Source organism: Cannabis sativa, chromosome 4 (assembly GCF_029168945.1).
Source record: "Cannabis sativa cultivar Pink pepper isolate KNU-18-1 chromosome 4, ASM2916894v1, whole genome shotgun sequence".
Taxonomy (NCBI): domain Eukaryota; kingdom Viridiplantae; phylum Streptophyta; class Magnoliopsida; order Rosales; family Cannabaceae; genus Cannabis; species Cannabis sativa.
In genome coordinates this window covers 9,068,195-9,082,047 of record NC_083604.1, presented here as the reverse complement: position 1 = coordinate 9,082,047, position 13,853 = coordinate 9,068,195, and the positions used below count along the sequence as shown (strand labels likewise).

Sequence of the window (13,853 nt, the reverse complement as noted above, 5' to 3'; positions counted from 1 at the left end):
ATTTAATATTTTATATATTATTTTATTATCTAGGTTAGATTATTATGTTTTAAATTATGTTTTTTCATATATATTTTTTTTAATGAAATTAGCCTAAATAGTGGTTAAAATGGATTGGATTCATCCATGGGATCCATTGGATGGATCCAATTCAATCTAATAAAAAACCAGTTAAAGCATCCAATGGATGGAACCGATCCAATCCAATACATCTATTGGATCGGATAGGATCGGATCGGATGACTCAATTCAATTGGATTGGATCGGATGGAAAAATCCAATATCCAATAAATAATTGGATTGGATTGGATGGGTCCAAATCCATTGGATGTGATCCAATGAACACCCCTAAGTGACAATAACTTTTCCAGAAGAACAAAAAAAAAAAAACAGTTCAATAGTAGTAACTTACAAAATTCAACGACAAAGTACCATCTTGAAAGTAGATACAAGTTACAACTAACACTTTGCACTGATTAACATAAAAAAAAATACCCAAAAATACAATTGCAACCAATCATAACCAACTACAAAAATGTCTGATGTACATCCCTGTATGTTACTAACTACAATATCAAATAAATATTTTCCGTGTAAAAATCAGAAAAGTCACCAAAATTGTCAAGCAAGGGGTGACAACAAAGCTATCAGATCACAATGAAGAAACGAAACCATGAAACATGCCACTCATCTTTATATACTAGGAAGAGTAGACCAGAGAATAGACAAGTATAAGATGAAGAAAACAACACTACTCTACACAAACTGGAAAATGCACTAACTGAATCTGGGGTTTGCAATTACCAGTAGTTATTCTCTTCCCCGCTTTAAGAATTTCAACTGTGGCCGTAAAAAGATTCTGAATGTACAATGAGAGATTAAAATCTTGAGATCATCTTCGCCTCCACCAGTCTGGAATTTTTAGCCTTTGGTTTCTATGTACAGCAAGTTTAACCCCAGGAAGCTTGTGTTTCACCTGTCTCCATAACATATCAACTGCATCTTCCTTTTTCGGTGGGTACTGGAATTCAAAATGATGCGAAATGTTCTTAAGCTGTCTCCACATTTCAACCCATTTTTCCTTGGGAAATTCGCGGAGCTTAGTAACCATGTAACCAGGTTCCAGAGCCTCTTTAAATGAGAAGAATAATGAGAACTGGCTGTAGTCAATTTCATCCTCGAATGGGAGCTCAATTTGATCACTCACTATGACAGGAATACAATGACTCACAATAGCATCAAATAAACGACATGATGATGGAGTGTCTCCCGCAGGATGAAGACAGAACTTTGATGAACGCATTCCTAATGAAGACTGTAACACAATAAGATTAACAGAAAGGAGATGAATGTCAGAAGTATAATAATTATAATTATAGGAAACACAATTTAGAAAATTAGAGATGGCCGAGTACAAACATTTAAGCAAACTGCATTGTTTTTTAAACAGAGGATATAATCTGCAGATGATTATTCAGGTTTCCAATGCAGCCGCAAAGTGAAGATCAATTCTTTATTTTGAGGAAATTTAATAGACAATAATCTATAAGAACAGATTAAAATATTCCTGTCGTGAATGGAAACCAACAATGACTAATTCAACAGTAAACATTAACAAAAAATTGTAGTATCAAAATAAGGCTATCATACAAGGTTATGAGGATCTCGAGTTTAACTATGATGTAATGTAAGTAATTTCACATAAGAACTATCCTAAAAATGACAATCACGAATCACTTGAAGGACAGAGTGAATGATTTGTATGAATAATTTATCCTAGTCTCTCTGCTGTACCAAGGTGTGCAAATAAGAATCTCATTCTTGGATCAAATAGGGGAAAAATTATGTATTTAACAACATCGACAATGAATCATCTACAAAACTCCATCCAACACATACCGCTTTTATATTTTCTCCAGTAGCAACACTCCTCTCATAGTGAACATCATCATAACCAGCCAGTACCTTTGCCAGCTTTACACGAACAATACCTTCCTGCACAGTGCAGAGTACAAGATAACCAGTTAAATTCTGCATAAAACAAAAATGCTACTGTTTTAGGACCAGAAGTATTGAGGGAAAACACAAATACATACATCTTTCCGGAATGTCCTCCCCCTAAAGAAGAGAAGCGTTGGGCGAGACTCAAATGGATCTGAAAGATTATCATTTGTAAAGGATTCAACAACATGTACATATGGGGCCACTGCATCTTTGCTCAAGTTTGACATGATTCTAGGATAGCGCCCGAAATCTACGACAATCTGAATGGATGCATTCACTTCTGTACGAAGAAATCTGAAAGCATTGGGGTGAGTCATAGGAATTACATGGTCTCTGCCTCCATATCTCTTCCAGTACTTGGATACCCGCAAGATTTCTAGCAAATCAATCTGAAAGAAGTAACAATGTACCGAAATTAGCCATAAAAAGCATGCATATGTTAGAGTTAAACTACGGTTCCAGCTGAATACTGATGCCATTTTAAATTATAGAAAGCAGGAAAAGCTGATTGGCAGACAAAAATTGAGTAAATCCAAAGAAATGGCTCAATTGCAGATCAAATATGAAAATATTATAGTTGTTGTCAAGAGAGATAAAGTTTAATTTTGGCATATCTGTGTGACACCCACTTTCTCTGAAGAAATGATCATGAAACGGCCATTGACAAGCTACTTCATTTTGATTCCTTCAGACCTTACCAAGTACAAACTTATACCAAAATATCAACTGAAACTGCTAATCCTATTCTTTCAATCTCAATATTGCAAGTGTGTGTAGCTGTTTCTACATATAACCACAACAGAAATCTCTATTCCTAATATCTCACAAATATATTCGAATTGGGCAAAGATTGTTCATGTATTCCACCTAAAATTACAGCCTAAATTCATTAATTCTATTAAATTCAGCCATGGAAATACCTGCAATTGACGATCAACCCGAGTTTTTGGATCAGTCATGTTATGGCCATGAGTATTAAAACTCAAAGATGAAAAGAACGGCACAAAAAAAGCGTCAGCCATTTCCGGATCCAATACCCTAACCACCTCTCTCACCTCACCGTCTTCACCATCCCCTTCATACAGAAGCGAACCCATCATCCAATACTCAACGCTATGTTGCCTCTTCAAACCGGAGTTCACAGGCCACGGCGGCCATGTCCGGCTAGTCACCGGCGTTTGTTCCAAGCTCCGGCGATTAAGCATCCCAACATTGAAGCGACGAGGAAGATCGTACATGTAGACCCTAAGAAGAGAGTTGGTAGCACAAAGAGATGGTGCAACCGAGGATGACTGAAGCAAAGGAAAGAAGTATGATCTGAGGTCGACGGTGCCTATTGAAATGGAGTAAGAGATTACCAGAAGGATAACGAAGACGAAGGCTATAGCGGCTTTTCCGTACATTTTCGGTGATCTGATGAGGATGTTAGTCTCTCTGTGCTGAGTAGTACGGACTATGCTGCCATTGATTTTGTTAACCATAATAATAATCTTGTTTGGGCTCTCTTTCTCTTACCTTCTTTTTCTTTCCTTGCCTATTGGGCTACGTGGTGTACTGAAATTGAGCTTCTCTTTTCTCTATTTTTATTTATTTTATTTCTTGATAATTAAAATCAAAACTTGCCTTGAAAACTTAGCAAAGTTTTATTATAATTTTTAAAATTTAAATGAAGTCAATTAGACTATGAATAATTGTGTGACCATGTGAGAACAATTTAAAAAAATCAGTCCATTTGAGAATAATTAAGGAAAAGTTAGTAACGTGTATACTGAATAGGAATAAATAATTAGGAGAAGAAGAAAACCGATCCCGGAAAAGTGCAAATCATAATAATGGAGATTAAGAATGGAAATAGCAATTATTATAGTCATAAAACGATGAATTTAGTTAATATTAGGGGACGATCCATCTACCTTTGTTAAATGTTAATTTTGATTGGTGGACTACTACCATTGTTACATTTTCACGCCTTGGCTGTTTGTGTTGACTTCATCTCACCAAATGGGAATGATAGAGTGTATTAAATTTGTAAAAAAAAATTATAACTTATTTTTACATGTCCAACACCGTATTATTAAAATGATGTTTTTATTTTGAGGAGTGCTAAGGAGACTCTCTTTAGCACTCTCTCTTATACTCTCTCTATACTTAAATGACAAATGTTAAATTTTTAGATTAATTTATTTGTACCTATTAATTAACCATAATCTTACCATCTTATTATAATTATACCATTTTAGTAGAATTCATACAATAATTATTATTTCACTAATTTTTGATTTTATATACAAAAGAAAAGTTATCTTTTAATCTTCTCATTTTCATAAATATTTTCTAGTATAAAAATAGAAAACTCTTCTTCAATGATATAAAATAAGTAATCGCTACTCCTTTTTATGTTTTTTCAATATATGTAATATTATGTATTACCTCGTAAATATTATTTAATGCTAATTTCTTTTTATCATTTTTCAGCTCAAGCTCCATAGAAAAAAGAAATTGTAGAGAGGTATTCACCTCTAATAAAAAAAAAGTAAGTATTATTTATATTATATATTATATAAGTTAACATTGTTATATTATTTTATAATATAATAATAAAGTAGATTAAAATGTAATAAATATATGTGAATAATATATATTAAGTGTATGGTAAATAAATGTGTAACCTATGATTTTATAACCTACACTTTTGTAACCTACATGTTGTAACTTGGAGAGGAGTTACAATTTGTTGTCACTTGTAACTCATGTGTTGATCACACATTATTAGTGTAATAAAAGGGTTGTTACACAATTTGATGATAGGATTCAAATGGTATGAAATATAGTTGTTACAAACTATATTAATACTCATTTATATGAGAGAAATGAGTGTTGTGTATTTTGAATTCTAAGTGATCACCTATACATTATAAAAGGAGGTCTTTGGTGCTCATTTGTAAGAGAAGAAGTTTTCTATCAAGAAAGCACTTTGCTAGAAAACCCTAAGGCTTGATAATTCCCAAAGCTATTTCCTAGAGAGTTCCCTTAGTGCTTAGAGATAGGGGGAAATAAGCTTTTGGACAAAGGTGTAATACCTTGTTCAAGTCATGGTGATCCCCACTAATCTACACTCAAGGTTGTGAGTGAGTATTTATATATATGTATACATATATTATTCTCTTGTTATATATATATTATATTACATGTGTTGTAATCTTCTCTTCTACCTTTCATATATATATGTGATATATATAGTGTATATATATGTATTGTAACATATATTTAATCAATCTCTTATTTTAGTCCTTGTATTATTTTACAATAGAGTTGTAATAAATCTTGATTTTCTTCCATTGTAATAATATTTCTAACAATCAAAAGCTTATCCCTTTTCAATGGAAGAGGAGATAAATCAAGATTTTGAAAATACAAGGATAAGAGATTTTATGTGAAAACCATTCATGGGTGAGCATGATGGTGAATATTATGTGATTTACTATTATATATGATAGTAATATATATGATATATATATAAGTTATATATATGTGACATATATATGATTATGAGTTTATATCATATAATATATAGTGATATATAATATGATATTTGAATTTATTATATGTTTGTATGTGTATATATATGAGATATATAATATATAACATGTATATGAGTTATGTGTATTACATATATGATGAGATATGACATAATATATATATATTGTGAAATTAAATATGTAGAAATACTTATTTTCTATGTATTTATATGAGATATGTGTATATAATATATATCATGTATACTAATGTGTATATATGTTATATATGTATGAGGTATGTAACATATATAGTTGTGTAATTAATGTATATATTATGTGCATATGATATATATGTATATTATAGTATATATGTTATATATATGTATGAGATATGTAACATATATATTGTGAATTTAATATTGATATTATGTGTATGTTACATATAAGATGTTGATTAGTAACATACATATTATATTAATGTATGAGTTATATAGTATGATAATAATGTTGATAGTAATATAATAGTGTTTATTACTATTGATGTGAAAATTATTATCATCTATTTTGTGAATAAAGAATAGATTTGAATTCTTATTCAATTTGGTGGTGAACATCTCACTTTATGAGATAATAAAAGATGGATTTTGAGAAGTTACATCTTTTATTGGATTATAAGAGATAATCATCTCATATTATGAGATAAAAAAAAGTGGACTATGAGAGTTACACTTTTATTGGACTTGCATTGTGATCATAAGCAAGAACAATTAAGATCATAGTGGATCCAAACTTGTGAAATGAGTCATAAATTGAAAGAACAATTTTAGACTCAAAGTAAATGAATCATTGTGGATTCAAAAATAGTGAAAAGATAACAAAATTGGAGAAGCAATTTTGAATCTTAAATGATCAAAGTTGTGAACAAAATTGATGAGAATTTTGTTAACTTTTGTATAATTTTGGGCTAATCTCAATAAGGAGATAACCTTAAAATTATGAGTAAAAATAATCACATTATTTTATGAGTAGTAATGTGAGTTTGATATTTTAATTTTCTTGAGAAAACTAAAAATGTCAAATAGTATTTTTAAAGTAGCCTTAAAGAGTCATTTGAAGAGGAAAATACACAAAAGTGATATTTTATATACACTTTATGGTAAAAATGTGGGGGTGAGCCACAAATTTAATCAAAATGTGTTGAGACATTATTGATTAATTTATTTGATTTAGAATTTAATCAAAGTGGACTATATTTTGGCTATGTGCATATGTAAAATTTTGACATATTTTGGTGTCAAAATTTAGTGAAAATAATTTCAAGAAGAAAATTAATTAAAAGAGTTATAGAGACAAAGTGGTCTTCTATATTTTAAAATCAAGATATGATCTTGATAAGTCAAATGTGAAAGTGTGGGGGTGCACACTCCAATATGAGAATTTGAGACATGCTTGATGTCTTAAAATAAAGTGCAATTTAGACATGTTTGGTGTCTAAATTAGTGTTTAATATTGATATGTTTGGTATCAAAATTATTGAGAATTTGAGTTGTGTGAAAATTAATCTTTTATGATTGAATTTTCAAAGCTTAAGTACTTAAAGAGAAAAGTGGTCACAAAGTGAACACTATATTTTGGCATGCATGATTCACATGGAATCAATATTGAGAGGTTATAACAAATCGCTTAATCTCCGTACAAGATTAAAGCATGAATTTTCGAGGGATGGGACCTAAACTCCCTTAGTGTTTTGCTCATTGATGGTAACCTATCTTAACACTAGTAAACATCTAGTCTTAAGTTCAATAGGTACTAACAAGTCAATAGAGTGAATATGGTACTCAATTGTCCCATCTATGGATGAGTACATGTTGTGAAAATTGAGGGTTAAAACCAAAATGTTTTTTAATGGAGCTTAAGCTTAAGAAAACTCACTTAAGCTTAAGAAGTGTCTAAAGAGTGGTGAGACACTAAAACTCCACCTATATGGACTAGAGGTGGTGCCGCCTCTTATGAGAATTGGGAGTTATTCTCTAGAGAGTCCATGAATTGGAATTTTGCACATGGCCATTAACGGTGCAAGAGCGAGACATGCGGTCTCAAGTGAGCATTAGCGAGGGTGTGTGTGTTATCACCGGTTTGTATTAAAGGGATAGTGGTTCAATGCTACGGCAACCAAAATTTCATCAAACTTTGTGGTAACTACACTAAGGTAAAATTCAAGTCGAAAGACATTTTACCTAATGCACCTAAGCAAGACTTCTTTAAAAGTGTATATTTATTCAATCAAAGTGGGGGAATGTTATATTTTGATATAATATTTTGATTGATTAAATAAATGTTACAAGTGTGTTACAAGTGTGTCACACATTTTAATCTAGTGGGGGATTGTTATATTATTTTATAATATAATAATAAAGTAGATTAAAATGTGATAAATATATGTGAATAATATATATTAAGTGTATGGTAAATAAATGTGTAACCTATGATTTTATAACCTACACTTTTGTAACCTACATGTTGTAACTTGGAGAGGAGTTACAATTTGTTGTCACTTGTAACTCATGTGTTGATCACACATTATTAGTGTAATAAAAGGGTTGTTACACAATTTGATGATAGGATTCAAATGGTATGAAATATAGTTGTTACAAACTATATTAATACTCATTTATATGAGAGAAATGAGTGTTGTGTATTTTGAATTCTAAGTGATCACCTATACATTATAAAAGGAGGTCTTTGGTGCTCATTTGTAAGAGAAGAAGTTTTCTATCAAGAAAGCACTTTGCTAGAAAACCCTAAGGCTTGATAATTCCCAAAGCTATTTCCTAGAGAGTTCCCTTAGTGCTTAGAGATAGGGGGAAATAAGCTTTTGGACAAAGGTGTAATACCTTGTTCAAGTCATGGTGATCCCCACTAATCTACACTCAAGGTTGTGAGTGAGTATTTATATATATATACATATATTATTCTCTTGTTATATATATATATTATATTACATGTGTTGTAATCTTCTCTTCTACCTTTCATATATATATGTGATATATATAGTGTATATATATGTATTGTAACATATATTTAATCAATCTCTTATTTTAGTCCTTGTATTATTTTACAATAGAGTTGTAATAAATCTTGATTTTCTTCCATTGTTATAAAATCTCTAACAAACATATATCTTTTTTTTTTTTTGAGAAAATTACGTATCAAAATATATTTTTACATAATACTCACAATATACAAGCTTTAAATCATATATGAAAGATGGTATATATTTAAATATTTTATTATATGTAATAAATAATGGTATGATGAATTTTATATATTTTTCTAAAATTACTTTTTTGTCACAGGTATTGAATCATTTATGTATACTAACAAAGGACTACTTTCAAATAGACAAGAATGATTAGGAAGCACTTCCTTATCACTTCATGATACTTATGTCTTATGTATTTATCTTTTGATAATTTTATTGTTATTTTGAATAAATTTAAATTGACAAATGAATGTATAAATGTTATTTTGACTCCTATTTTTTTTAATAGTTTGGACTCCTATATTATTCAGTATATAAATATATATTGTGCTTATTATTTATGTTTAACAAGAATAATTTAGCTACAAATAAATAATTAGTGTATTAATTTTATTAAGATGGCATAATTGTAATAAGATGGTAAGATTATGGTTAATTAATAAGTACAAACAAATCAATCTATAAATTTGACATTTGTCATTCAATTATGGAGAGAGTGCAAGAGAGAGTACAAAATAGAGTCTCCTTAGCACTCCTCTTTTATTTTATATGTGGTCTGTACAATGTATACAATTTTTGTAATTTCTCAATTTAGACCGCACCGTAAAATTTTAAAATCGCAAAAACCACACTACAAAAATAAGATACGGTACGGTACGATTTAAGTAGTTTACAGTAACATCATTATCAAATACTAACACTATGTTTGTGTTGGGTTTTATGCCCTAAATAAAACTCAATTTCAATGTAATCTATTTTATTCAACATCAATAAAAAAACATAAGTATTTTTTATTCATTTGTGTATGTTTTGGTTCATGTTATCAATTGCTTGTCTATTTGATTTATAAATTCATCTGAAACCCTTTTCACATACTTGATCCTGTTTATTGTGTTGTCAACACTTTGGAAAGTAAACATGACTATGTGAATAAAGTTTCCTAGATTTATCTGACACAGGGTTTTACGGATATGATAATCTACAACAGAGTTTACTTGCATTTGGAGAAATGCTATGTTTATTCCAAAGCATTGGTTAAAGTAAAGCTCAGGTTGGGTGCATGGAGTATGCATCGGAAGGGATCGATATTGAACTTTGACTTAGATTTATTAAACTTACCGTAATATCTATTCAAGTCAATATCGCCTAGTTGATCCTAGATCAAATGATCTTAATTTTGTTATGATTAGGCTCAATCTCAAGAGGCTATTCGTGTTCTTTGATTTGTTAGTTAAGCCTACTTTTGGGTCAGGGTGATACGTACATTTTGGGAATACGGTAGTGCAATTGAGTGGGAGCGCTAACATAAACATAGAATCTGTAGCTTCTATCTGGCGAATAGTAAGTAAATGATGATCTCCTTCGAGCTTGACTAAACGAAAATAAATGGCGGAGTACTCATTTCACATAAGCTGAAATATCATTTATATGGGGTTAAGTGTTTTAAGGATAAAATACATTGTAGGGTGTAACGGTAATCTAATCCCTTTACAGTGTAGATCATTCATATAGAGGATCATTGATCAAATTAGGATTATAACAATGGATAACTAATGATGTGTCTATATGGTGGAACATATAGAGCAATCTATATACTGAGAGTGAAATTCTAAGTTCTATGCGTGGATTCAACGAAGAATTAATAAGTCAGTGAATTTAGGTTATAAATTCTTGATCTGCTTATTGGAAGCTCGGTTATATAGACCCATGGTCCCCCCACTAGTTGAGATAATATTGCTTGTAAGACTCATAGAATTGGTTTTGATTAATCAATTATAATTCTCAAATTAGACTATGTCTATTTGTGAATTTTTCACTAAGTAAGGGCGAAATTGAAAAGAAAGAGTTTTAGGGGCATATTTATTAATTATGATACTTTGTATGGTTCAATTAATAAATATGATAAATGACAATATTATTTAATAATTATTTATAGCTATTAAATAATTAGAATTGACATTTAAATGGTTGAATTTGAAAATTGGCGTTTTTGAGAAAATGAGATGCAGAAATGATGAAACTGCAAAATTGCAAAAAGTGAGGCCCAAATCCATATTGCCTGGGTCGGCCACTTTTATAGGGTTTATCATCTGATATTTTCATTATTTTAATGCCAAATAATTCAAACCTAACCCTAGTGGAATGCTATAAATAGATAGTGAAGGCTTCAGGAAATTTACACTTAACTTACACACTTTTCATTCAGAAAAACCTGAGCCTTCTCTCTATACCTGGACGCCACTTCTCTCTCTCTCTCTTCTTCCTTGAGATTTTGAAACACTTAGTGATTAGAGTAGTGCCCACACACAGGAAGTGATACCTCAATCATAGTGAGGAAGATCGTGAAGAAAGACTTTCAGCAAGAAGGAGTTTCAACACTAAAGAAGGAGAGAAAGAGATCCGGGTTTAGATCTTGATAATACTCTGCGACAGAAAGGATACAAGGGTTAGAGATCTGAACGGAAGGAGACATTTAATTTCGCTGCACCCAATGTAAGGTTTCTCATACTTTATATGTGTTTATTTCATAATTGTTTTAGAAGTTTATATTTAGGGTGTTAATAAACATACTTGTGAGTAGATCTAAGATCCTGGTAAAATAATTTCCAACAGTTTGGTAAGAGGGGGAGATGATGGAGAGGGGTGGAGGGAAAGTGATGGAAGGAGAGACTAAATTATTTGTTTGGCAAGAAGGAGAGAAGGAGGAAGACATTCTCCCTCCAAACTTCAAAATTTAATCCCTCAAAATTTAAAAGGATTGTAGAAAAAGATAAAATATATTTTGCAAAATACAATTATTACTCTTAAAAAATAATAAGATATTATTTTTAAAAGAACAATTTTGTAATTTCACTAATCAATTGTTTCTACATCCTTCCCACCTCACACCTAATACTAAACAATACAAAGGAGATTAACAATCCTCTTTATCCCTCTTACTCCCCATCCTCTCTAATCTCTCCATCCATCTTACCCTCTCTCCCTCCTACCAAACATAGCCTAAAATAAAAATTAAAAATTAGTCTAATAAAGTTTTAATAATTAAATAAGAAAAAGTTATTTCATCAAATTTTTAACGTCATAACATATATACTAATTAAGTTATTGTATTGAATTATCTAAATTTTATATAATATACATTTATATTACATATTATATATTAATAATAATATGTTAACAATAAAAAAAGTTAAAAAAGATAAAAAAAAAATGAGAATAATTTATATGTATGTTCCTTAAATTTAATTGTATGATTTGGAGTTTGTAAACATATGAGTTGTTGATACATGAAAAAATAAATCATAATATAAAAATTAGTATTTTTGTAATATATTATGCGGTGCGGTTTGAACCGCGATTATTAAATTCAAAATTGCAAACTGTTAAAATTATTATTGTGGACTAATATAATCATAGACTTAATACCATAAACACAATCATTAACTAGGTGCCCAATATTTGTCAACAACCATAATGAGATGGTTAATAATTATATATATTATGTTAGAGGCACATGAGAGCACCTTTAAAAACTATAATTGACTCATAAAATTATAGTATACCATTATTAAACCACTTAAGCCCAATTAGTGTATAACCCCTTAGGGTTAGAAGAGTGTGACATATATATGTATATATGTCTTAAGTGAATAAGGTTTGGGTTAATGGTAATAAGAAGAAAAGAGGGGATAGCTACACATTGTGCTTCTCTCTAATATTACTCTAATCTTGTGTTTATGTTGATCATTATTAGAGATTCTTAGAATCAAAATGGCTCACATAGATGGATCATCAATATGAGGTATGTGTGTGTTTATCTTTTTGGATGCTCTAAATAAAATATTGATCTTGGATTTATAATTATGAGTAATGATGAATAGTGTATAATATATGTGATTTAATGCTCATAATCTGTGATATTTAACAATTGGTATCAGAGCTAATATATTTGATTTTAGAGCTTCATAATATTTGAACTTAACCCATTTTAAATCTAATTTTTTTCGAATCAATATGTTAATGGGTAATATGAGATTAAATGTTTTAGAATTAGTTTATCTTGTTCTTCGGATGATTATTGTATAGTTTTATTGTGAGAATCCAAGTTTTTTGTTGAGTTTATTAATGGAGGCAAACTCATTTCGGGTTTATAGTACTTTGACTTTTATTTTATATATATTTTTTTGAATTAAATGGGTATTGGATAGTGATAGAGGGTTGAAAATGGAATAAAATCCCTCAAACGCATTAGATTTTATGGTTGGAGATGGTCTATCTGATTGGGTCACGAAACGGGTCTCGTCGATCCGAGTTGTAGACTCGCGGACTCGTGGGGAATTTTTTTGGGTGACAGGGACGGAAAAAAATGACATGTTGTTTTGCCTTTGTTGGGCAAAAACGATATGTGGTTCGCACTTGGTTCAACCCCCCTTGCAGCACGAACGACGGGTCATTTACGACTCTATTGCATGGCGTTCTTCCACCAAACAACATGTCATTTTTCCAAAACGACATGTCATACGAACAGTTAAAAAAAACAAGCGCGCGGGGGCGCGTGCATAGCTCAATTTTGGGCTCTTTTTTACCATTTTATTTTATTTTTAGTTCTCTATCATTTATTTGTATGCACGATACTAATTCATGAATTTTATTCATATTTTGGTTATTAATTTTAGTATTATGGCACAATTTTTTTGTGATTTTTTTAGTGCTTATTTTTCTTACCTATCATAAGATTAAGCATGAAAAAATATTTGGTAATGAGGAACACTTGAATAATTATTTATTTAAATATTGTATCTTCCACCAAAACCACATTAAGATCCTTATAAGTAATTAATTATCCTATCGATAATAATTGCTTGATAATGATGCTTAATATGGTGAAGAAAATTTATTAGATATTATGAATCACAATTTATCTATCATTTTGATTATAATATTAATGTATTTGATTATAATATTAAATAGATTGTTCTTACTGTTGGGTTTTATGCCCTAAATAAAACTCATTTCAATATAATCAGATTTACTTATTAATAAAGATCAGAAATAACATTTTATGTTGC

General features: G+C 30.2%; 1 protein-coding gene across 1 annotated transcript; it reads right to left on the bottom strand.

Annotated features, from left to right (window-relative positions):
- Nucleotides 1–443: 443 nt before the first annotated feature.
- LOC115714870 (probable arabinosyltransferase ARAD1) lies at nt 444–3,647 on the bottom strand. Its single transcript, XM_030643633.2, has 4 exons — nt 2,925–3,647; nt 2,097–2,393; nt 1,900–1,995; nt 444–1,315 (listed from the first exon to the last, which is right to left on the bottom strand). Exons 1-4 carry the CDS (start codon nt 3,483–3,485, stop codon nt 893–895), a joined length of 1,377 nt encoding a protein of 458 aa, XP_030499493.1. The 5' UTR covers nt 3,486–3,647; the 3' UTR covers nt 444–892.
- Between the last annotated feature and the right edge of the window lie 10,206 nt (nt 3,648–13,853).

Excerpts from the sequence above, each read along its gene's own strand:
- LOC115714870 (XM_030643633.2), bottom strand. The coding sequence starts at position 3,485 with ATGGTTAACAAAATCAATGGCAGCATAGTCCGTACTACTCAGCACAGA. Across the intron at positions 2,394-2,924 it reads GGGTTGATCGTCAATTGCAG|ATTGATTTGCTAGAAATCTT; the intron begins GTATTTCCATGG and ends TACTTCTTTCAG. Across the intron at positions 1,996-2,096 it reads GGAGGACATTCCGGAAAGAT|GAAGGTATTGTTCGTGTAAA; the intron begins GTATGTATTTGT and ends TGCACTGTGCAG.